Below are 23,469 nucleotides of genomic sequence, written 5' to 3'. Positions count from 1 at the left end.
GTGCAAATTGCTTTAGTCCTGATTATTTGATAGCAATAATGATATTACTCCATCTGCATACACATTAATATGAGATGAGACTAAACCAGTGATATCAAGGCAAAATCCTTATGGAACACGGTTTATGGTTATTTTTCAGCAAATCCAAAATAAAAATCCCTATTATGATATTCCTCTATAGTGATATATCTAAGAAAAACCATGGTCTGTGTTTGCTAAGTTAATTTGCCATTACCTTTCATTCATTTATTCACTTAGGCTGCCATGCAGTAACTGGGATCATAATGTTATCTGTGTTTAAGGGATAAAGTATGGTTAAATAGAGGTACTTTTAACCCATGCGGGTAGTGCTGGTGAAAACAACTTCGGGCTGCCTCGTGGGAGTGGCTAGCAGCAGGTTTTAAATTCACGCGTGGTCTGGGTGTCGGGCTTGTTTCGCACCACATACGCAGCTAGAAACTTCTGAAACTCATGCCAGCGACTTGCCCACGAGTATCTCTGCGGGGGCAGACGGGATTGGACTAAAGTTTTGCATACTCAGTAAAATGCCATCTTATCCTCTCAACCAATTCGCTGACCTGGAGGAGATGATGTGCAAGGTAAACAAAGAGCGTGAAGAAAGTTGAGTAGCAGAGTGGAGCGAAAGTTTGCTGGTCGGAGGGGTGGGGGTCGTGCTAGCTAGCTAGCTAGCTGCGCTGCTAACTTCACGTTGTTGCTCTCTTCATGTTCTCGTGTCTTTTTAAGTTAACTGAAAAGTTCGTGGGTTTTTTTTATTGTCAACTAACAGTTAGTGGATTTATTGGTGTACAATTTTATGTGCTCTTAAACTTAGTCTGGAGTCACAGCTTACTTGTCACAAAATAGGAACGTTGTTGAAGTTGGTGTTAGGATTCACCATAACACCATTAGCCCATTAAACTGTCTCACTTTAGTAACCGAGTTAAGCTAACTAACTTTGGGGTTTAGCCATAAATAATTAGTGCTTTATCACGACGGGTTCTTTCAAATCAAGTTGGTGGCATATTGACGGTGTGCAATACCAACAAGTTGAATCAAAACACCAACTTTTAATGCTTGAAACAACTAGAAGTCATCAGTTATGGTGTTTAAGGTGTGTTGATACCATGGAGTGGTGTTTATCTCACTGGGTGCTAGTAAGTAGCAGCACGCTGTGTAATACTCTTTAGATTAGAGTGTTTACTATAATCTCATTGCAACTTTACTACAAGGACAGTCTGCAGGGTGCTGCTGCCGCATCCTGTATCCTGCCTCACCACCAGAAAAGATGCAGATTAGCAGAACTTTTTTTCTTAAACCTCTTGTTAATTTGGGCTTAAAGAGATCATTAATAGTTCAGTCTAGTACGTCTGAACAGAATAACAACTATGGGGCATAGATCACATTGCAGATTCTCAAATGGCAGCCACTTCATTATAATTTCAGTTCAGCATTGCTGCTGTTGCTAGTTGGCAGATAACTGATCTGTAGTTAAGCACATCAGGGGTTTAACTACCTCTCTACAGTATTTTGTATTTGCCAGACTTGGACTAACTTAACTGTGGAAACTGAACACAGTTGCATCCTGGCCTCCAAGTGTTGCTCCATAGCACATCAGTGCATTAAGTGTTCAGTCATTTCTGACTGCATTGAAAACATTTTTTACAGTCACTGGGTAAAGAACATGCTGTGGAGATTAAAAAAAAGAAAAAAAAACAAAGGTTAATGAAAAAATGCATGGTCTTAAGGTCCAATGTTATGTCTTTTCCTTATACAGCAGTTACTGAATCTCGACCTGAGGGAGCCAAACAGACCGCTGTCATCTCTCAATCTGGCGATGAGAACACCAGGCTACATTGGTCAGCCACGTGGCAATACATCTTTTTCCTTCTCGTCTCTCTCATGCCTCCCCACTGATCCTTCAGACAGTGTGTTTCTGACTTCCAGTCCATGGGGGCAGCAGTCAGAAAGCCCGCTGCTCTGCCAGCTGGCTAAACCCTCCCACTGGGGAAAGTCAGGCTTCCTTGCCCAGCGCTCCATCAGCATGGTAGAGACCAGCAGCACCACAGCAACAAGTCTAGGCTGGCCTATGACTGATATAAAGCACTCCCTAAGTGACATCACCCCCACTACACTGAACACTAGCTCTTCTTCGTCCACCTCCTCTTCCTCATCACGCTATAAGACTGAACTATGTCGATCTTTCACTGAGAATGGCTTGTGCAAGTATGGTGGGAAATGCCAGTTTGCCCACGGGCCAGAGGAGCTACGGGATCTTAACAGACATCCGAAATACAAAACTGAGCCGTGTCGTACTTTTCACACCATCACTTTGTCCACAACAGTGAGGAAGAAAAGAAACATTCCTTCTGTCGTTCCTCGTCCCTCGCCTCAAGCATTCCACCACAGCCACCTGCTGCCTCCCGCTCACACAGACCTCCTCTTATGAGACAGAGCTTTAGTTTTGCTGGGTTTCCGTCTGCTCCCCAGCAAATCCTCCAACCCGCTTTTACTGCTCATCCACCTCCTCCTTCCACTCCCTCTTTCACATGTGCTCCCTTGGCCTCTCCTCCTTCCAGCCCAGACATTACTGACCTCCTCTCTCATGCCTTCCAAGAGATGGACTCTGCCTTTGAGGCCTCCCCTGCTCACCAGTACCAACCTCCTGTGGGCCAGGTAACTTCAACAGATCCACGCTCTCCATTCTTGCCTTCCCCAGACTCTGGCTGCTCTCCATGTGGGCTGTCCCCGACTGCCTCCCTGAGGCAGAGTCCCTGCGCTGCTGGAGTCTTTTCAGGGCCTCTGGGTGCCCGTTCCCTATCTTACACCTCTCTGTCAGACCAGGACCAGGATGGAAGCAGCTCCACTAGCTCACTCAGTGGCTCTGAATCATGTGTTGGCAGTAATGAAGGAAACGGCAAACGCCTGGCAGTGTTCAGTCAGCTCTCTGTTCCTGAGGATGCTACTGGGATCTGCCTTTAGGCTGCACAGCAGCGTTCGCATATCAAGCACACATAATGCTCATACACTAGACATCTAGACACTTCCCCCCTCATGGACAGGCACTGGACCGACACCTCAAATATTTTGTGCATCTGTGTGACATCAAAATAAAGAAGGGACTGACTCAGAACACTCAGAGGTTATCTTATCAGATTTGTGGTGTTAAAATGTGACCGTCATGTGTGTAAGGGAAGCCACAGTGATGGTAAAAATAAAAGTGTCACCACCAAAAAGGTATATATATCAAGATAGGAGTTTAACTGTGCTGGAATCATTTGATGCTTTATCAAAATGGTTTTCTGACAGGGCAAAAAAGATGATTGTAATCAGTGTAATTGGCAGCTTGACTCGAGCCGTTCACTGTTCCTTTATCAGCTTCTCCTGAGCAATGTAAAGAATGTGATAAAGCCAAAGATGTGTGTTTTGATTATGGTGGGATAAATGAACAATGTGACCTATATTTAGGAGTTGTTGCATTTCCGTTAACAGTACACGGTATTGTGTTTTATAAGCTGGTGAAATTGTTTTTCTCATAACTACAGTCTGAGGTTATGTTTAGATCACTGGCCTTGAACCTGAATGTTACATTTTTAAACCGCGTAAGTGCCTGTAGCGTTAACAGGTCATGTTACAGCGTTGAACTAAAATTTGCTAGGCTGTTAGTGGGACAAGGAGGGGTGTGAGTCTTTTTTTTTTTTTAGTCATGTTAAGCTACTGTATGTTCAGGTCTCACTGTTAAAACTACTACTAATGTTCTCTTGTTGCATTAATGAGAAACTGTCTCCAGTAAAAGCCAAGTGGGCTTTATCATATGTTTTCAAATCTCATGTTATTGACATTGTTAACTCTGTGACTTGGTAACTGGAGAAACGACATGGAAGTAACTGCAAAAAATAGACCTAGACCGGGTCGATGATGGACAAAAACATAAATGAGGCCACATTTTGCATCTTGCTGTGTAATTTAACATGAGTTGAGCACAGCTTGAGTTGCAGTGCACTTGGCTCAGAAGTAAAGTTTAAGGAAGTCTAGTGAATACCTCCTGAGAGTCCAGTTGTTTTTTTGTTTTTTGTTTTTTTGTGAGGCCATGTTTCCTAAAACACATGGTGCTCATTCCCAGGAGTGTGGGATATTCGTCCTCCCTCACCTGCCGGAAGCACTGCTGTTATCTTTTGATGCATATTCGTTTTCATGGCTCTCACCCCACATTGTTCAATCTCTGTCATTCAGTATTAATTCTTACTATTGAGAATGTGTAGCTTCCTGGTCACCTCTACTAGTAGTGTGCTCCCAGGTTCGTTTCCTTACTGAGCTAGAGGCAGCACACTGTAGGCTAAGGTTAAGTATGCTTAGTGTTTTAGAGATGTTACTCTCCTGTTTTGTATGTAGTTGGTTAGGAGAACAGACGCCATGCTGTTACTGGTCTATTTAAATTTACCTTTTCATCAACGTATTTAGTGTTAAAGGCGATGATCTTTAGTAAATTAATTTCTTTAATTTATTTTAACATATTTATAGATGACTGAGTTGTTAATGCTTGTATCAAGTTTAATATATTTGGGTTTCTTTTGCTTTTTTGTATTGGAAATAAAGTTTTGGTTTTTTTAAATTCACCTGTTTAGGATTTTAGTTTATTCTTTACAAAGACACCTTGTATGGAGTTGCTAGTGCGGGAGTTATGAGATTTGGGTGTGTGCTTGTCAACTTTCTAACTGTAGTAGGCAGTACTGGAAGAAATACCCAGATCCTTTACTTAAGTAAAAGTAACAGTACAACAGCTTTAAAAATGTTAAGTAGAAGAAGTACAAACGTATTGGCATCAAAATAAAGTACTAAATTGACTCATGCATAATGGCACAGTTCACATTCCTGTATATCATATTATTGTATTTGAGTTAATGTTTACATCACATTTAATGTTGCAGCTGGTTTGAACTAGCTTGTTTGCATTTAATTTGAATTACTGTAGGGTAGCTTGGGAATTTTCCAGCACAAATCAGTGAGGTCTTGTACTGTTTTGTTTTTTTTGTATTAATCTGGGTATGTAAAGTAACTAAGGGCATAAATGTAGTGGAGTTACAAAGTGCAATATTTACCTCTAAAATGTAGTCAAGTCAAAGTATGAAGTAACAAACTGAAAATACCCAAAGTACAGATACCTCAAATTGTACTTAAGTACAGTACTTGAGTAAATGTACTTAGTTACTTTCCACCACTAGTAGTAGTTTCTTCTGTTATAAGTTTGCAACACTGTTCCCACATGTGACAACGTAGATGCAAGGTACAGGAAGGAAGCAGGAAACCAGTGAACCGTCAATTTATGGTTTTCATTGTAGATCACACTTCCCCAGTGGCCTCGTTCATGTTAACTGTCTGTATCGTGTCAGAAGTAAAACAACTCATTCCTGTCGCTCTGAGGTTGACGTCCTACAATGCAGGGTGTAGACTGAGTCATTAGGCTGACGTTGTGTGTTGTCCAGAAAAATAACTGATGTCCAGTGTAAACACCCAAATATATTTATGAAATGTCAGGTTTTTTTTTATGAAATAGTCTTGTTTAAATCTTTGTGGTGTTTTATAATTGTTTATATAGCAGATTTTAATCTTTTTTTTAAGTTTTCATGTTATCCGAAGAGCCACCAATCAGTGGTTTTCACTGGACAATAAATAATAATGTGGAAAAGTCCAGTATAAATAGCATTCAGAAACTTCTTTAGCCTGACTTATTGGATTACAATTTATTCAGGAGTGTAACACAACAAGCCTGCTTGAAGATTGTGCTGATTGCTTTCTGAGTAAATAAAAGTCAAAAAGGTTTTATACTTCCAGGCTTTAGCATTTTCCGGATAAAAACAGGAGGAGAGAGTAAATTGAGAACATCTTCTATGGTGACCACTGCTGACTAAAGTGACATCTTGAAGGATAAAAAAAAAAAGGAATGAGTTGGATTCAATAAGGTTAGAGGCTGATGAACATTTTCTGAATGCAGGTTATGCCTGTCTCAACCCCTGTGGTGTAGGATGGCAGGACACTGGTGCTGCTAAGATTTCATGTGGAGATAAGAAGTCTTTTGTTTGGGGTTTAATCTGACCGATCCTGACTCTGACCCATTTCCCTTCGCCTTCACTGCTTCCATCTCTCCTCCCTCGCTTTGTTCCTCTTTTCCTTCAGTTACATACATCCCCTCGCCTTTCTGAACTGCGTAATAGTTTCACCTACTATTAATTGTGGAGGGGCAGGAGCTTCATTGGCAGGGTAAGCCACAACTTAATCCTTATAAGAACAAACTATATTTATTATTGATCTCTGATAGCCTGGAACATTCATAAGATAAACATAACAGGCCCTAACCCTAGTGAGGAATATCTGCATCAAATGACTCACTTTTTCATGCAGTGTCCCACAACAAAAGAAAAAAATTAATAAATAGAGAACAGGGATAAACATACACACTCATAGATGACCCTGCAGGAATCTCCCCTTCATCCTACACACTCACACAACCACTATTATCTTGTCACTGTTAACACAAGATGGGGTGGATGTCTGGGAGTGATTAGTAGCCGTGAAGGGGTTAAAGCATGTGTGTCGTATGGTTTGTGTGTGTGTGTGTGCGCTGTATTGTGTTTGATAGACATTCTCCCACACTCTGGCACCGTGGGACATAGGAAAGGCAGGCAGATGGCTGTATTCAGGTCCACCACAGGTCGACATATGGCCCAGAGAGACAAAGTTTGTGTTTGTATGTGTGTGAGAGAGAAAGAGCCTCACTCTTACCTACGCATGAGTGGAGGAAGGAAACAGCATGGGCAGGAAAATAAAAAGCTGTGAAAAAGAAGTTGCGGGATAAGGAGGATATGATGATGCTGAGAGGATGAAAGTGGGCTGCATCTTGTGAGGTGCAGGTTGCCTGAATATTAGTTTGGATGCTGTGAGGAAAATAAGATGGACCTTTTGAGCCAGTCAGTGCTTTAATTTGTTCTTACACTAAAGTTTATTTTGGAATACAAAAACCAAAGAGATATAAATGAGGAGAAAAGTATGAAAGTATATAAATACTGGCCAATAATAGTCAAATATTAAAGTTTGGTCAAAGCTTTTATAAATAATTACCATAGACTGGATTGTAAACACCATCAAAATATCAATTCTTACTGGCCTGCTAGCTACTACTATGAACCCCAATTTATTCATTCATTCATTCATTTTCTACCGCTTAGTCCCTGCATGCAGGTCACAGGGGGGGCCGGAGCCAATCCCGGCCGGCAATCGGCCGAAGGCGGGGTACACCCTGGACAGGTCGCCAATCCATCGCAGGGCTAACACATAGACGAGCAACCACACACACACTCCTATGGGCAATCTAGAGACCCCAATCAACCTAAGCTGCATGTCTTTGGACTATGGGAGGAAGCCGGAGTACCCGGAGAGAACCCACACAAGCACAGGGAGAACATGCAAACTCCACACAGAAAGGTCCCAGGTGGACCCTGCAGGATATGGTTCTTATTACCATTGCTAACTCTGAGAGACAAGACAGTCCAAGTAACTTCAAAACAGTGCTGATTTATTCAAAGGATCACAGGTAAAATTAACATTACACGCTCAGGTATCTTGCACCTCCAACCTGCACGCAGCCAGATGTAAGATGAAAGACCCTGAACCCACCAGGCCTATACATTATATCCCTTTGGTTGGGCTAACCCCATACTACACAGAAACGTCAACCTCAATGTGTGTGTGTCTGTTGATTAAGTGGTGTGTAGCTAAAAACATTCTCACACGACCTCTAGTAACATGTCGTGTCTTAAACATAAGAACATATTATGGCTAAGGCTACAGTTATACACGTCATAATAATAATATTAAACACCCTGTCTGCTGACAGTCATCAACTCTTCTCTCTAGTTATCCTTGACCAGATGTACCCTGTAGAAACTCATAAGCATGACTAAGCATTTAACAGTCTAACTAGACATCCTATCTCCACTAAACATTTCTAATACATAAAGTATCTATCCAACATCTATCTGACTAAAAATACCTAACAACCCCAATTTAGTATTTGATTTTAATTTAATGGCTACTTTCAAACTGTCAGGGGTCAACAATGATTTTAAATTGCGATCAGTGATTTCAGTTTGCTTCTGCTAACAACTAAAGTGAACTCGATGAGCTGTGTGAGGAAAACCTAACCCAGATCAGTATTCTGTCCATTTGTCACACTACAAAAGACTTCAGCCGGTCTACCAGGACAATGTCACTGAATTGTAGCAAGTCATCAGTTTGAGAGAATGAATGCTGGTTTTATCTTTGTAAGTGCATTGGTGACATTGTGATACAGGGTAAAGCAGGAGGAAGGGGAGTGAGGCCACGTAGAGTGGTACAAAACAGCTCATCAGCCTTTGATTTCACTGTTCCACGAGCCGGTCTCCAGATCCCCCGACGTTGTACTGTGTGTGAGACATTTAAGTAGAAGAAACTTCTCACACCCTCTTCATTTCCTCTGCTCACTATCACACCCTCTTTGTTGTTCTCTTTTGCTACACTGCTTCCTCCTCCCCCCCACCTGTAATAAACTAATCTTTTCTGCCTTTCATTTCCTTCCAGCCTCCTGTAGAGAATCTTCATTCTCTCCATCTCATTTTCCTCTAGCCCACTCTCTCAATCTCCTCCTCCACCAACTTTCTACAATTCATCCCCCTCCTAGGCTTTCTCTCTAATCCCTCCTGATTTTTTTCTTCTTTCCAGAGAAGATTTGGGTTAAGTGTTTAATGGGTTGAAGCAAATGGGTAAAAGAGTGGGCTATACTCAGGTGCTGCACATTTATGCAGGCGCCGAACTCAATTTTCCCGGCTGTTTTCTTCTTTCACAGCGTTCCTACAGATAGAATAGAAATTCCAAAAACCACATATCTTGCTGTCACTTACAACGCACCATGCCAATCAGCAGGGACAGAGTGGCAGTCTACTTGTAACTAGGCATCTTATTTGACTTTTCTTGAACTCTTTTTCTTGGAGCTCATTCAAGTATTCTTGTCTTGAGGGCCTCCTAACTGTAGGAGCGTTTGTGTGCTACCCCAAAGTTAAATTAAGAATATATTAAAGGGGTACTTCAGTGAAGTATTGCACTTCCATGAAGTTGGGGGACGTGTACAAGTTAGACTTCTTTTTTATGTTTAAAACCTATGCCACAGAAGCTGAGGTATCCTAACTTGAAGTACCAAGCACAGGTCATGCTCCCAAATCAGTAGATCCTATACTACAGACCCTCCCAAACTGCATGCTGCCAGGTTTCAATATAGGCTTTCTGTTAAAAATGTCCAAATCCAAGCCATTATAACCCTGATGACATTACCAGGGTTTCCTTCTTCAAGTTAAAAAAGCATGGCCAAGCACCACAGAAGCCATTTTAGGTTGTCACAGGCTGATTGGGACCTAGAAATGCAGTCGAAGTTATTCTCTTTCTCTCCTCACACCATTTTATATCAGCCAGTTTTGCTTTTGTGGTGGAGTTTGTGAAGGGTGGCCTTTGTTTCAGTCTAGGTGGAAAACTTTCTAAACAGCTGTATTAATACTGTTTAAAGAAGAGACCAAAGATATCCCTTTATATACAAAGTATGATCATATGTTGCTATTCTTAAGAAAGGTCATTATACGATATAATCAGTGAAATATTAAAGGTTGGGTTTCTTCCCTGTCTCTCGTGGCATAATTTCTTGTGCTATTAAAATGTATTTTTTTACATTATATTCTTAATCATATTCTAAAAGCATCAAAAGTTAAACTGAATGTGCAAAAGTATCTACACATCTTGCAGTATCACATAGTTATATCAAGATTTTTTTAGTCACACAAAACAGTGCAAATACACAAGTGGTGTTTTTCCATGACTGCATAGCCAAGTTTGTTCAACTATAAGTTCTTTGTTCTCCCAAACTAACACTAGGAGGACATCAGAAAGACAATAGATTTGAGAGTGCAAGGTAGAACAGGCAAGGAAACTCTGGACATAAGTGTTAAAATGGTTAAATCATGAAAATGGTGACAGCTCTACATCTCCCTCTAGTGGCCCACAGAGATAAGAACATCTATCAGAGAGGTGAATTCATCCAAGCTACAGTATCTTTATGTTCATTGTGTTGTCCTCCCTTGTTCTTGTTGCAACTTTATTATTCCATGTCGACAAAGTGTTCCATTTAGAAAATAAATTAAACAAACAACACATATACTACTTACGATCACACTGTTTTAGGACTCATTTAAAAAGACTTTTCTGGATATAAAAAAAAAAACAAACAATCCTAATAGTCTATTATATGTATACATATCAGTGCTGTACAAATGATGAAACTGTACATCTTGGTACAAAAGATAACCTGTAAATCCCATTTTAAATGGTCAACACTGAAATGTGACATCAACACAGTAACAGAGTGATGCTGTCATTCCACTTTCATTTGTAGAATAGCCAAGCTCACAAACTATTACCATGTCTCTGAATACAACATAATTAAACTGAAAATCCTAGATTCACATCTGCCTTAAAATAAACAGATTTAAATGACTATCAGCATACATGAAAAACCCAGCTCCTAATGGCAATCTGCTGCAAGGCCAAGCAACGCACCAGCAGCAAGTTACAGCTTCTCTGTGTGTTTGGGCAGAAATGAGTAATGGACAATGAATCTGATGTGTCAGCAGTAATGGTTTTTACAGGCTCACTAGCCATTATTTGGATGACAGTTAATAGTGAAATATCAACCAAATTCTGCCTTGTTTTTTTTTTAATGTTTTTATTTACAATTATTTCTTAACAAGGAACCAACATTGCAACACATTACAATTCATTTGTGATTTACTTTACATGTGGAATTTACAGGCTCTGACAGTCAGCATCTCTTTTCAAAGCTCAGCCAAGACAGGTCAGTCAGGACCAGGTGCCACTTTTTTTTTTTTTTTTATTAAAGTTGAGAATATGATGCTCATTTTAGCTCAAATGGGAAACAAACCATCAAAAAGGAGATTCAAAAGGAATAAAACAAATCTTTTTCTGTACCAGAGTCACCGTCTGCACTGTCAGGGGTTCCTTGTTGTCAGCACAACCTGGCTAGTCCTGTCTGACCTTGTTGTGGAAATCAGAGTGGTGTCCAATTCCCTCTGTGGCTGGCCTGCTCAGTGGGAGGATGGCAACTACCATCCTCTCTTTAGGATTAACCCCATAGGGCCCTGGTCGTCAGCACCAGGGCACCAGTGAGCATCAGGTCACAGCTTCTGGATTACTACCTGGAACTTACCTGGTAAGACAGAATGAAAGAAAGGTGAACCAGTGTTTTCACCCTAACAGATGCACCCCCAAAGTCAAATAATTAAATGTTATTCAAGGATACAACATGACAAACATGCCTTGAGCTACCTGACCCCACAACACTTGACACTTCATGTGAGTAACAACGGGTTGGTAGCCAATGAGCATGTTGCGCCAGCTCAGTATTTCCCATAATAAACGAAATCATGGATTGTTATTCTAGTGGCACTTACAGGATGGCATGACAGAGACCTCAGCTGTCACCACGCTGTCCAGACCAAGGTTAGACAAAGCTCCTCTCACCACACCACATGAAAAAGCCAGGTACTGAGAAAACACACACACAAATTAGCTACAGTGAGAGTGATTCTTATTTCTTTGGCTAAAAACCAAAATACAAAACCTTTTAATGCCCATTTATGATTTGTTTCCATATGACAACAGTAGGAACATCTGTTCTTGTGTGTGTTAAAGAGTGTACACTGACCTTAGGAGCCTGATCGAGGTATTGCTTTCCACTAGAAAGCTGAGTCAGCAGAGCAAACTTGTTATCCTGCAGAACATAGGTACCCTGTGGTGGAAAACAAAGATAGGTATAGTAGCATATAGTAACAAACAATATAACATTTTAACCAACACTGATCATGCTCAGTATTTACCAGCAAGGTTTCCTATCATTTAAAGTGGGTTTAAAGGTTACCCTATGGAAATCTCCAGTGGATGCGTGCACAGGGATGCGCACATGCATGATGCGAAGGACATTACTGCCAGTGACTTCAAACTAATTGATCTACAGGTTGTGGTAGCATGCTAAGACATGCTACAGTGCATCAGCAAACAATTGTGGATGTAAGGAGTGTTTGATTCTTCTTAGTTCTGTAAATATGAGTAAGCAAATCAGTGGAGAAATAGTTGTAGATGGGCAACAACCCTCTCAACACTCTACACACCAAGTAACCCCTGTATGAGCATCAACATTTGAGATCACGTTTGTAAACAGTCAAAAGTCTGGTGTACCTCAGATTTTTTGTTGTATTTTTGGCACCAGTCCAGCACATGCTGTCATTCAACACTTTTTTTTTTTTTTTTACCTGGTGGTTGGTTCTGAGGTTGTCAATTTGTCTTCTGAACACTTTTGTCCAGAAGTCTTTACAGACGAACTTCATTATATCCAACTCATCCTTAAAGCTGGGAGAGTCCCTGGTCAATCTAGGCAGAGCAAATATCAACTAACACACTTAACATAAGTGAGGATGCAAGTCACACCGCATTAACGCTGCACATAATGTACATTTGTGCTCATCTACCTCTCAATGAGTCCTTGTCCCACCCTGAAGCCCATGCCTTCCAGGACAGAAACACTGACAGCTCTGTCCTGAAGAGAAGACACACATGTAGTTTATTTGGTCACTGGGCAAAAGCTTGGAATACACAATGAAATACATGATCAGAATGATTACCGGGTACTGGTAGCTACAAAGATACACGGATTACCTTACATGAATATCAACAAATAGTGGCGGCATTGTGCAAAGTTATTCCAGACCACAGTCTAACTCAACGCTTTACTATATATTACTGTCAACTGACTGCTTCATGCCATTGTTGAACACACCTTGTTGTCCATCTCTCCTTTACTGGATTGATGCTCCTTGTAAACATGTGACACAATGTACAAAGGTTTTATGTAGCCCAGTATAACGTTAAAGTAAAACAGATTTGCTTAATCTATTCTGCTGCACTAAAAGACAAAGCCCATCAGTAGACGTCAATATCCTTTGCTGCTACTTAGCATGAGCTAGGCTAGACAGCTCGCGTTCTCTAGCTAGTACTGTATTACCCGGACAATATTGCTAACAATATTATCTGGGTCGTAATAAATAGTCTTCCGGTGTATGCCAATGACAGAGAATGAAGCAGAATCACTATATATGACATAGCTTTATGTTTATCTTTTAAAAACGTAAGCGAGTGAACAGTTAAATCTACTGTACCTGTCAAATGACTGTAGGATACACAAAGTAAACAGCGTTAGTTCCTGCCAGCCTAATCCTCGAGACTCACGTAGGCGGAGTTAGCAGGAGGCTTCTGTATCGCGTGAAAAAACATTTGGTGGCAGCGGACTACATGTCCCATAAGGCGCAAGAGTATGCGAGTAATTCATACTTCCGACAATAAAACATTCACATAGAGGCCACAAAATACCCGGTACAGTAAAACCAATTACAAAATGATGTTACATTTTATAACAAACTTTTTGCGTGCCTTCCAATCACGGTATGAAATGTCACTTGTCTCGTGACAGTATAGCACTGATGTGATTGGGTCTTGGAAAACAAAACACTTCCTGACCGCTCATGTGATTTGATGTCAGAGGGTTTGGCACATTTTGGAGATATTTAAGCGCATTAAATGACCGTATGTTTTAATATTGAGTTTTTATCTAACATTACACAATAGTTTTTCGCCAAGCTAAGGCAAGTCACTTTATGTCGCATGTGGTAGTGCTGTTAAAACTGTTATTTAGCTAGTTACACTTTGAGCTCTACATTAGCTTACGAAGGTAGCTACTTGGTGTGTTTTTCTGTCTGTGCAGATATGTCCAGCAGGTGCCAGACAGTGGTGCAGGGTGAGGCATCTGAGACAGACTCTGATGATGAAGTCCACATCACCTCCCTGTCTGCTCCATTTACTGCCTCAGTTGGAGCCAAGGTTGTTCGATATAGAAAGAAAAATTTTGTGTTCATAAACACCAAAAACATGTCTCCGCCTCTACTTCCATGTATATGCAAACCGTTTTGTTTGTGATCTTGGATGCTCTCAGGTTCCAGGGGAGGCATCAGAAACAGACAGTGAGGAGGACCAGGCGCACCCAGCCTCTGCAGTCCGCCAGGAGAGCGTTCAGATAATCAAGAGAGACCTGCCTCCTCTTATCGTAGTCGGAGACCGTCCTGATATACAGTCAGTAGTGGAGGACAGGCCAAGCCCCACACACAAGCCACATGGTGAGCAATGCTGATCATGATTATAGCAATGATAATTCCAATTCCTGTACCTCTCATGTGACTGAATACTCTCAGTTCAAAGTTTATCTTACTATCTTTTGATTGCATCTTGCGGTCCTCAGTGAGTGGGTCATTTGGATGTAGGAATTAATATGAGCAATGCCAACTCATGAAATTTAATGGATAAAACAGTTATTTTAAAATATGCCAAGCAGTTAAAAATGTGGGTAATTGTACTCACGGATCATATATGACTGAGTGGTTGTACTAGTTACAGTGATAAATGATCACATTCAACTATGAATTGAAATGACATTTCGGGCCATTGAGTCAGCTTTTATTTTCTTTCCCTGCCATCAATTTTGGCTTTTATTATTTAAAAGTAATTTATTTAAATGGATAAGTGTACACTGATGGAAGATGTGCTTGGTTTTGTTTTCAGTTATTTCAGGATGTAATAATTTTTCCAGGTGACACCCTTTTACAACAGAAGCTGCAGGAGTCTAACAGCCGGCTGTATTCTGACATTGGACAGACACTACGGCATGTTTATGGTAGTGCCAGCAGGGAGGTATGTTGATTATCAAATATGTAAATAAGGGCCTCCAGAAATGCCCTTTGTAATACACAGAGGCCACTGCACTTGTTCTCTAGTATTGTGGAAATGAAAAAGAATATTTGAACACCAAACATATTGCTCTGTACCAGAATAGTACTCAGTTTAATGTTGCATTGTACACAAAAAACTGTATTGCAAGCTTGTATTAAATTTAGCATTTAGGATGGCTACTAGATGGTACTAGATGGATAGAAATGACATGCCAGTCATGAAAAGATGCATTTAAAGTGACTGCAGTTTAAAATGATATAAATTAGAAAAGGATGGAAAGTTATGTGTTAAAAATGGTCATTGCCTGAACAGATAATAGATCAATAGTTTTGCATTATGGGAACAGCTGTGCCTCAGGAGGTAGAGTGGGTTGTCCCCTAACCATAGGGTCGACAGTAGGGCTGTCACAATATCAGATTTTCACTACATAATTGTCATGGCCAAAAAAAATTTATGATTACAATAATATCATGATATCTACGGAAAATTTGAAAAAAAAAACAATTCAAAAAATGCTATCGCTCAAATTCATCTTTAACTTTATTGTGGATAATATCACGATATCTACGGAAAATTTGAAAAAAACAATTCAAAAAATGCTATTGCTCAAATTCATCTTTAACTTTATTGTGTATAATGTTTGTCTGGTAGGGTAGTAGCTACCTAGCTACTTACTGCTTGGGGGTCTTCTTCTTGTTTTACTTTGTTGGGTGGTAGCCAGTGTTAAGGTGCAGTACCACCACTGGCTTAGTTGGAGTGTCAACTTGATAGTTACTGGCTCTGTATTATTTATATGTTATCATATGTGTATTATTATTAGTATGATATCAATATTTCATTTGATAAATATCATGGTTATTGTCAACACCGGTATATCACCACACCCCTAGTCCATGGTTGGATCACTAGCTTCTCCAATCCACGTGTTGGAAGTGTCCTGGAGCAAGGCACTGAACTCCTAGTTGCTCCTGGTGAAATCACTGGTGCGTGAATATGAGGGCATTTGTGTGTGTGAATGAGTGAGTGGGAAATAGTGTAAAGCGCTTTGTGTGTGCTTCATAGCGTAGAAAAGTGCTCTTTAAGTATAAGACCATTTACCAATAGTTGATTGACACTTGTGTTTCTGAAAGGTACGTAGTGCAACAGCTCAGCTGAATGCTTCGCAGGGCGCCATCATCAACGCCTCCCACAGCATAAGATTAATCTTAGATGACCTGAAGGCTGTGTCAGAGAAGATTGACATCATCACCAGCTATCAAATACTGCCTGATATTAACATCAATAATCCAACTTGTACTGTTCCTGTACCTTAGAGGAAAAAAATCGATCTATTTATTTCAAATAAACATATCAATATTATGTTTTGATCAGTATGGATATATTTTCATTGAATAACAAAGACTGGATGTACATTTGGTGCTACTTTTCTTTGCAGCATAAAAGCTGTAAATATCTTTAAATGTGTGGTTGTGGTATAAGAACATACTATGTATCTGTAATTCTTATAAACAAGCTGTTGGCCGCTGCCTCGATAGTTCATAGATGTGGCTTTGAATAAATGTGAAGTGGAGATAATCCTGAAGAAATTTGTCACTTGACATTTATTTGTTATTAATACACGTATTTATAAAAAAAAACAAATGATACCAAACAGGCACAAACAAACAAATACCTACTGTGACTGTATAGATTACATTGCAAAATCATTATTTTGGGAATTGCTAAACATACCAAGCTGGCTGTGTAAATAAAGCATGCAGTAATACTGTGTCAACACAGTTTGAAAAGTTATTCAAAGTTTGTTACTCATGGAAAACCTAAAAAGCATACAGTTTGCCCCAGTGTTGGTCTGATATTTCTTCACAAACAAGGACTTGTTATTGGATAACCTTATCACAGTTACCAATACAACAGTTACAGAGGTTGGTTGAATCAGACTCAGTATCAGGATTGTTATGTAATGCTGTACTACTGAACACTCTGTCCCTCCCTTCTGGTTGCCCCATTTATACACCTACCACCCCTTGCAACAGCTTCACCAAAAATCCACATATACAGTCTGTTTGTCGACCTGTCAGACAGGCGTGTAGATGTATACTAACACCACCACCAGCAGGTTAAGAATTGTGCACACGATGCCAACGATTCCAAACATGTGGTCGGAGTACACCTTGCACTGGCCCGATTCAGAAACCACAAGGGCAGAATCAGCCGCCTGAAAGAGATGGAGAGTGATGGACTCTGTGTGGCCAGTGTTGAACATTCACAGACATGCACTCAGATCAGGAATTATTAGGTAAAGTTTGGTGTCTTGATATGTTTCAGCCACCTGATGGCGCCATCGGTGCGACACACAGAAGACACAGCTGTTCCCTTGATGTCTTCACTGCTAAACCTGTTCTATTCTGCTCTATTCTATTTTATTTCACTCTCTTGTATTCTATCATTTGTAGTTAAACCCAGAACCACACACACAATGTGTGTTTATGTAAGTACAGTGTGTATATAATTCTAATGTAATTGTTTAATTTATTTATACACATTTTAGTGTGAGATATTATATTCTGTTTTAGTATGTCACTTGCAGAGACCTTTGCGTTCCATACCCATATGTGCTATACACTGTACTTGTATTTGTCATGTCTAATATACAAGTTATATTTAATTCATTTAGTCTAAATACAAATTATAGTGAGAGATACACTATTCAGTTTTGTGGCATTGTTTTTTTGCTTTGTTCTGTTTCACACTGCACACATAGAGAGTGTAGAATATCCAGTATGATTTATGTCCAGTGTAAAAATATGTCGTATTTCATTCATTTATAGACACATGACAGTGAGATATATTTTGTTCTGTCTCTTTCATACAGTGGAATAGTGAAAATATAGTGATGAAAATTACCATTTCTAAAGTGAACTTTCCTCTTAAAAAGATTTGGTCAGATTTATGTACACTTAAAAAAATTACCTCTTGGCTGTTTCTTTTTCCTCTGTTACTCCTTGTGTCAATTAGCGAGGCGGGTTCCATTTCTCACCCTCCGAACTCTCTCAGAGCGCAGTCAAAACTACTTTAAGCTTAATCCTGTCCGGTCCCAAAACGAATAGATCCTGATATTCACAGGGATGATGACTACCAGGCACCGCTGGTACCTCTTGGAGTTTTAAGTCGTCTTTATCCTGTTCTCTCAAAGAACCGCAGGTCTGCAATAAATGAGAGAATAAAGGGATGCTGTTGTTTGGCTGTGCGTCTAATGACACAGACTGTCACACAAGGCCAAGAAGCTGCTCATCTGCTCAGCCTGTTTCTGTGTTAGGTCATATATAGTTGGCTCGTAGCTGCCTCCGTGTGTGTCCAGAGGGTAATGTTACCAATAGAGTCAAGAGGCCTCTCACATTATGTGTGTGTCTGTGTAGATATGCAAATTTCTGGATTTTATGGTGTTGACTTAAAGTCAGGGTAAGATTAGTGTTAGGGAAGTAGTGATTATGGATAAGGTTAAGATAATTCTCCAGAAAAAAGAATATACGTCAATGTAAAGACCCCATGAATGAATAAAATGTTTTGTGCGTGATGGACACAAGAAAGGAAAATAAAAGAGACATATTTGTTGTAATTAAAACTACCAGTCACCATCATGTCAAGCTGCTCCTGTTTACTTTTGGGAATTAGTTTCCTTTTTGCATAATTGCTTATGGTCAAGCTTAAGGTGATCAAGCTAAAAAGAAGAAACGCACAGAGCGAGTGCAGTGCTGATACACACCCATCATGCTTAAAGCAGATAGAGGAGGTCCTTTGGGGCTTCATTATAGACAGTGCTGAGGGGCAAAGGTGATCTGTCATTTAGGATCATAGTGAAGTTTTTTCAGGTCATTTGTCATCAAATACTACTAGTTTAGTTTATTCAAATGATCATTTGATTCTATTACACTGTACATTTAAACAACTTTAGGGGAAAAAATACTGCTTCAAATTAACAGGAGATTGTCAAATTTTCATTTTCCTTTACTGTGAAAAATAAAGTTTAACCTGTGAAAAACTGTTAAATAATTTGCTTCAACTTTCACGTCTGCATTTTAGTTTTTCATAGAATGGAGATGCAAAAGCATAAAACTGCAACAAACCATGATCACAGGATGGTGCAATGGTATTTCAAAGTAGCACAATGTGACATCACTGCAGCCACAGTGCATCTAAATAAAAGTAATTCAGTCTAGCAATAAAGTATATGTTCTTAAAGGTTATAATGTTCATTTTTGTAGCATCCCCCCCACCAACAATGACCATACAACTGAATGATTCAACAGCTCTAAAACAGCTCAAGCAAAAACTGACCATGGAAGAAGTAAAAGAAGCAATTAATCAATTGATCAGGGACTTCTGTGCACCATGAGTATAATGAGACCCCAGGGATGTGAAAATCTGTAATCACCAATTGAGAAACCAGCTTTTCAGTTAGAGAAGCATTTCTCACATCCCCAGATATCTATTATCTCTCGTGTGTGTGTGTGTGTGCGCACACGCATGCGCAACCCCCAGTCCCATCAGTGCCCCAGGCTTTGAGGGCAAACTCTGAAAACACCATGTTTTCATTTTAGCTCTCACATACTTTTTGCAATCTCAGTGACTCTGAAACTCGTGTACTATAAGATCCAGTGTCCTACACTTTATGTTATGTGTACAAATGTAAATGCAGTATTACTTTTGAAAATATCCACTCAGTTGACAGTTTATGATGCACATGGTCACCTAGCTAAAGCTACTGTAAGGTCTTAAAACAACAGTCCTGCAATGAATCCTCCCTCCATGAAGAGAGGTTTTCATTCAACTGTATGATCATTTTTGGATATTGTTGTTTGTACTGGCATCAAACTGCACCACATTATACAGAGGTGTTTCTGTTATTTAGCCTAGCTTCACAGATATAAAGGTATAACTGATGAATGCACCTAATAAACTGAGTGTATATAAATAAATAAAGTTACTATAATATGTTTCCTGTTTGATTCGGTTCAGTTCAGATGAATTAAACTGTATTTCAGACTCGCGGTTAATTATACCCGACGGAGTAACTGAAATTAAAAGAAAGAGGACAATACATAAATGGTTAGTCATAAAATCTGAGGTAATGCTGACTAGCTAAATCAACGTGTTATGAGACTAGTTTCCCCAGTGTGAATGTGATTCAGTTTGACTTCGATCTTCCCAGATGCATCGTACCTTGTGCATTGAGAAGATTAGTATCCGCAGCAGGGGTAGTCCTAGGTTGTGAATGTGATTTCTTTTCGAGAGGTGCCAATACTATATTATGGCCAAATAAAAGTCAGGATTATCAGTGTTGACAGGGTTGACCTTTGACATCCAGCATGTTCATGTGCACTGTGCGCTAGCTGCTTTTAAGGATTGAAAATAATCAGATTTTGTGGTGATATGAAAACTGTGGCACCTGCTGAGTTAGACAGTTAACAAATCAAAGCACATATTCATAGCAAGACATTTCAAGAAACCACAGTTGGTGGAGGAAGGAGTGTGCAAAACAAGTGATGACACTAAAACTGCTGCAAACTGTTTTCTTCAACAGACAGAATTGAGCCACATCTCTGATCATCAGTGAACATTCTGATTTTACTGTCAGCGAAGCGTGAGCTGGCAGCGCCTTCTCCATAGTAAGGTAAATTGATACTTTATACCGTCTGTGGCTGCTGAATGACAGCATGGCCATTAATAATGAATGTGATGGACTCGCTCACTGTAGGTGCACTAGGGTCTTAAAATGGTTGGCTTTGCATTTAGTATGGTTACTTTGTTTTCTGCATGTAGGAGGAGATGAGATGTAAGCTGCGTGATGGTGTCGGCAATAGGTTGTTTTAGTTTGTTTAAGTCTGGTCAGTTTTCCCGTGGTCTTGTTATTTTGGTCTGTACATCTCAGATATCGCTTTTTACTCTGAGGACTTATCTCAGTTGTGTCTGCATGTTAGAGCATATTTAGTCAGCCTGTGTTCTTTATATTTTTGAAAAAAATATTTGTTTCTTTCGCGATTTTGGTATCACACAGTGGAGTGATGATGGAAAATGCAGACTTTCGAAAGCAAAAGCCTGCCCATATTTTACAGGTCAGTCCAACTGACAAACAATAACATGAGAAAAACATGTGACTCAGTGGGTATTTTCCTTCAAAGCTAGGTGAACCTCTCAGGGAACTGTTACACTCAACAGGCAAGTAGGACATTTTAATACTGTTTACATAGAACATCTTTTCTTATTCCAGTGACAGTGTCTTGAGGCTTTCGAGCCAGGGATAGAGTTTATGCTTGAGCAGGCAAACTAACTAAAGACTAAAATAGGAATGCAGCAAACAAAGAACAAAGGCAGTGAGGAGAACGCATTAATGTTTGTGGTACAAAGGGTAAGGGAGATGAAAGAGGCACTAGATTATTAAATCATACATTGGAGTCACATATATATATTGTACACCGTGTGTGTGTGCATGTATGCATTTATGTGTGTGTGCAGAGAGCAGCCACCCATATTAGCCAGGTCAGCGGCTGTCTCATGAGGTGCCTGAGGACGTGTTGTTAGTTTATCTGGCTGGCTGCACACAGCGGAACAGGTCTGCCAAAGTAACTATGCTCTTTAAAAAGAGCTCTGCTCTGCAGGTGATTGCCTTGTTTTCATACTACTAGCGCATTTAAGACAACACAGAATTACAGTGCATCCCACCGACAAGCCAGAAGAATAAGAAGAACTAAAAATCCTCAGAAGAGCTAAAAGGAGCAGCAGCACCAAGTATTCAAGTAGAATCCAGCTCATATAGAGTGAAAGTGGGAATACTAGACTAGATTTTAGCCTTAATTTAGTTATTCCAGCTCATTTCAGCAATTCTCTTTAAACTAGAAAACAGAAATTTGGAGGCAATAAAGCCTGATGATTATACTCTAGTTGTTGTATTAATGTGGTTTGGAAAAATAACTAGTGACTAAAGTTTTATTTAAAAAAAAAAAGTAGTTGAGTGTAAAGTACTGTACAATATTTGCCTCTGAAATGTAGTGAAGTGGAAGTATGAAGTAGTAAAAAATGAAAATACTCAAGGAAAGTATGGGTACCTTAAAATTATACTTAAGTACAGTAGTTTAGTAACTGTAGTTACTTTCCACCATTGTGTGTAACTGTAGATAATAACGTGCAGATAACAGAATGTGAATCTAAATGATCATGCAGACAACTTATTTAAAAATTCAGTGTAGCGAAACAATGTGTACAACACACCAGCTAGTAGACAAATGCCTCAAAATCAGATTTATAATGTATAAATTTACTCATTTTTGACAAGTGAAAGACATTTCTAAATTAGAATCAAAACAAGACAAGTCAGATTTTTTGGCATTGTGATTTATGTACTGTATATATCCAGATCACAACCACCACAGGTCTTTGCTTGAGGTGTAACGTAGCTGCACACTATCCTGGAATGTTAGTCAGTAAATAATCAACGTCACACTACACCTTTGTTTAACGGACCATATCTCCGGCTTTCAGTTGCTCCTACCTGCTTAGGAAATCATGTGCTGTTAAATGAAAACTGTGAAACAAAACATTTTCATGCATGTCAGAATCTTGTGCTGCAGCTAAGGCAATTTAAAAACACTGTAAAATTGAATGTTTTATGCCTGAATTTGTATAAAAGTAGACGGTTCAGTTCAATGCAAATTTTTTTCCAGAAAATTATTTTTGCCAAAAGAGAACACAGTATTCTTAAGCAATGTTTCTCTGGAATAACATTAAAATATCTAAATAATGTCTCAGGCATTTTGTGTTTAATAACGCCACTTGGGCTAAAAAAAATCACTTAAAAATCCGCCTTTACTTTGGCTGAACACAACCTGGCACTGACTGGCTTGGCCTCAGAGTGAGCATTTTTCAATCCAGGCTTAGAATAAAGTCCCGTCTTTGAACATGGTTTTTGTGTTTTTAGTGTTTTGTGGTAACAATCCAAGTCTGGGGCAGTAGTTTGGAGTCCCAGGTGTATGCTGATGCATCTGTCTGTCCTCTGGCATGTAACGCCTATGCACATATTAGCCAGTTTACCTTATAAAATGATTTTAAAAATATCTTACACCAATGAGTCATAAACAATATGAAACACAGTATTAATGCTGTCAGAGATTTCAGTTGCATTAAAATAAAAAAACATACTGTGCATGCGTACACCCATGTATGTGTATCCATTGAGGAGATGGTTGAGTTATCTGTTGGGGCAGCAGATGGCTTGCACTCACCCTCTAGGCTCTCTCCTCTCGCTGCTTGGCAGTGATTGTGCCATGTTAAAACTGGTCTCAGCCAACAACATGAACTGCCTGCAGAATGCACAGTAAGATGCAGCCCAGGCACAAAGATACAGTAAGTCAGTGCTGTTGATTGCTGACATGATGGTTGGTCCTTCCAAGCCAGGGCAACAAAAATAAACCTGAAATAAATCCTATAAATCTGTAATGCTTTTTAAATGCATTTTACTGCAAATTACACATGCACTCACACACACACACACAC

At 39.7% G+C, this 23,469-nt stretch overlaps 3 protein-coding genes across 5 annotated transcripts; 2 read left to right on the top strand and 1 right to left on the bottom strand.

Moving 5' to 3' along the window:
* The first annotated feature begins 360 nt into the window (after positions 1-360).
* LOC109960263 (mRNA decay activator protein ZFP36L1) lies at positions 361-4,544 on the top strand. The gene is given in 3 exon segments (XM_020600232.1): positions 361-599; positions 1,775-2,329; positions 2,332-4,544. Coding segments are annotated over 3 exon segments (1,257 nt in total). The 5' UTR covers positions 361-545; the 3' UTR covers positions 2,980-4,544.
* A 6,220-nt stretch (positions 4,545-10,764) lies between these two features.
* Positions 10,765-13,471, bottom strand: trappc6bl (trafficking protein particle complex subunit 6B, like). Its single transcript, XM_020600125.1, has 7 exons — positions 13,435-13,471; positions 12,923-13,029; positions 12,615-12,682; positions 12,399-12,516; positions 11,795-11,878; positions 11,541-11,634; positions 10,765-11,296 (listed from the first exon to the last, which is right to left on the bottom strand). The coding sequence occupies exons 1-7, from the start codon at positions 13,469-13,471 to the stop codon at positions 11,265-11,267; spliced, it is 540 nt and encodes a 179-aa protein (XP_020455781.1). The 3' UTR covers positions 10,765-11,264.
* On the top strand, positions 13,288-16,672 carry bloc1s3 (biogenesis of lysosomal organelles complex-1, subunit 3). 3 transcript variants are annotated; one of them, XM_020600218.1, is made up of 5 exons: positions 13,288-13,515; positions 13,904-14,019; positions 14,132-14,312; positions 14,783-14,883; positions 16,053-16,672. In XM_020600218.1, the coding sequence occupies exons 2-5, from the start codon at positions 13,906-13,908 to the stop codon at positions 16,233-16,235; spliced, it is 579 nt and encodes a 192-aa protein (XP_020455874.1). In that variant the 5' UTR covers positions 13,288-13,515; positions 13,904-13,905; the 3' UTR covers positions 16,236-16,672. The 3 variants fall into 3 exon arrangements, with proteins under 3 accessions (XP_020455874.1, XP_020455873.1, XP_020455872.1); XM_020600217.1 differs by lacking the exon at positions 13,288-13,515 and adding an exon at positions 13,623-13,725; XM_020600216.1 differs by lacking the exon at positions 13,288-13,515 and adding an exon at positions 13,627-13,784 and having other exon boundaries at positions 16,053-16,670.
* The last annotated feature ends 6,797 nt before the right edge of the window (positions 16,673-23,469 follow it).

The sequence above is a fragment of the Monopterus albus genome, unplaced genomic scaffold (genome assembly GCF_001952655.1).
Source record: "Monopterus albus unplaced genomic scaffold, M_albus_1.0 scaffold45.1, whole genome shotgun sequence".
Lineage (NCBI taxonomy): Eukaryota > Metazoa > Chordata > Actinopteri > Synbranchiformes > Synbranchidae > Monopterus > Monopterus albus.
This window is presented reverse-complemented; position numbering and strand designations above follow the sequence as displayed.

What these genes read in the sequence shown, in the direction of transcription:
- bloc1s3 (XM_020600218.1), top strand. Translation starts at nt 13,906, where the DNA reads ATGTCCAGCAGGTGCCAGACAGTGGTGCAGGGTGAGGCATCTGAGACA. An exon ending in CCCCACACACAAGCCACATG is followed by an intron (nt 14,313 to 14,782) that starts GTGAGCAATGCT and finishes TAATTTTTCCAG; the next exon opens with GTGACACCCTTTTACAACAG. An exon ending in ATGGTAGTGCCAGCAGGGAG is followed by an intron (nt 14,884 to 16,052) that starts GTATGTTGATTA and finishes TGTTTCTGAAAG; the next exon opens with GTACGTAGTGCAACAGCTCA.
- trappc6bl (XM_020600125.1), bottom strand. Translation starts at nt 13,471, where the DNA reads ATGAATTACTCGCATACTCTTGCGCCTTATGGGACAT. An exon ending in AAGGAGAGATGGACAACAAG is followed by an intron (nt 12,683 to 12,922) that starts GTGTGTTCAACA and finishes TCTTCTCTTCAG; the next exon opens with GACAGAGCTGTCAGTGTTTC. An exon ending in GGTCTCTGTCATGCCATCCT is followed by an intron (nt 11,297 to 11,540) that starts GTAAGTGCCACT and finishes CTGTCTTACCAG; the next exon opens with GTAAGTTCCAGGTAGTAATC.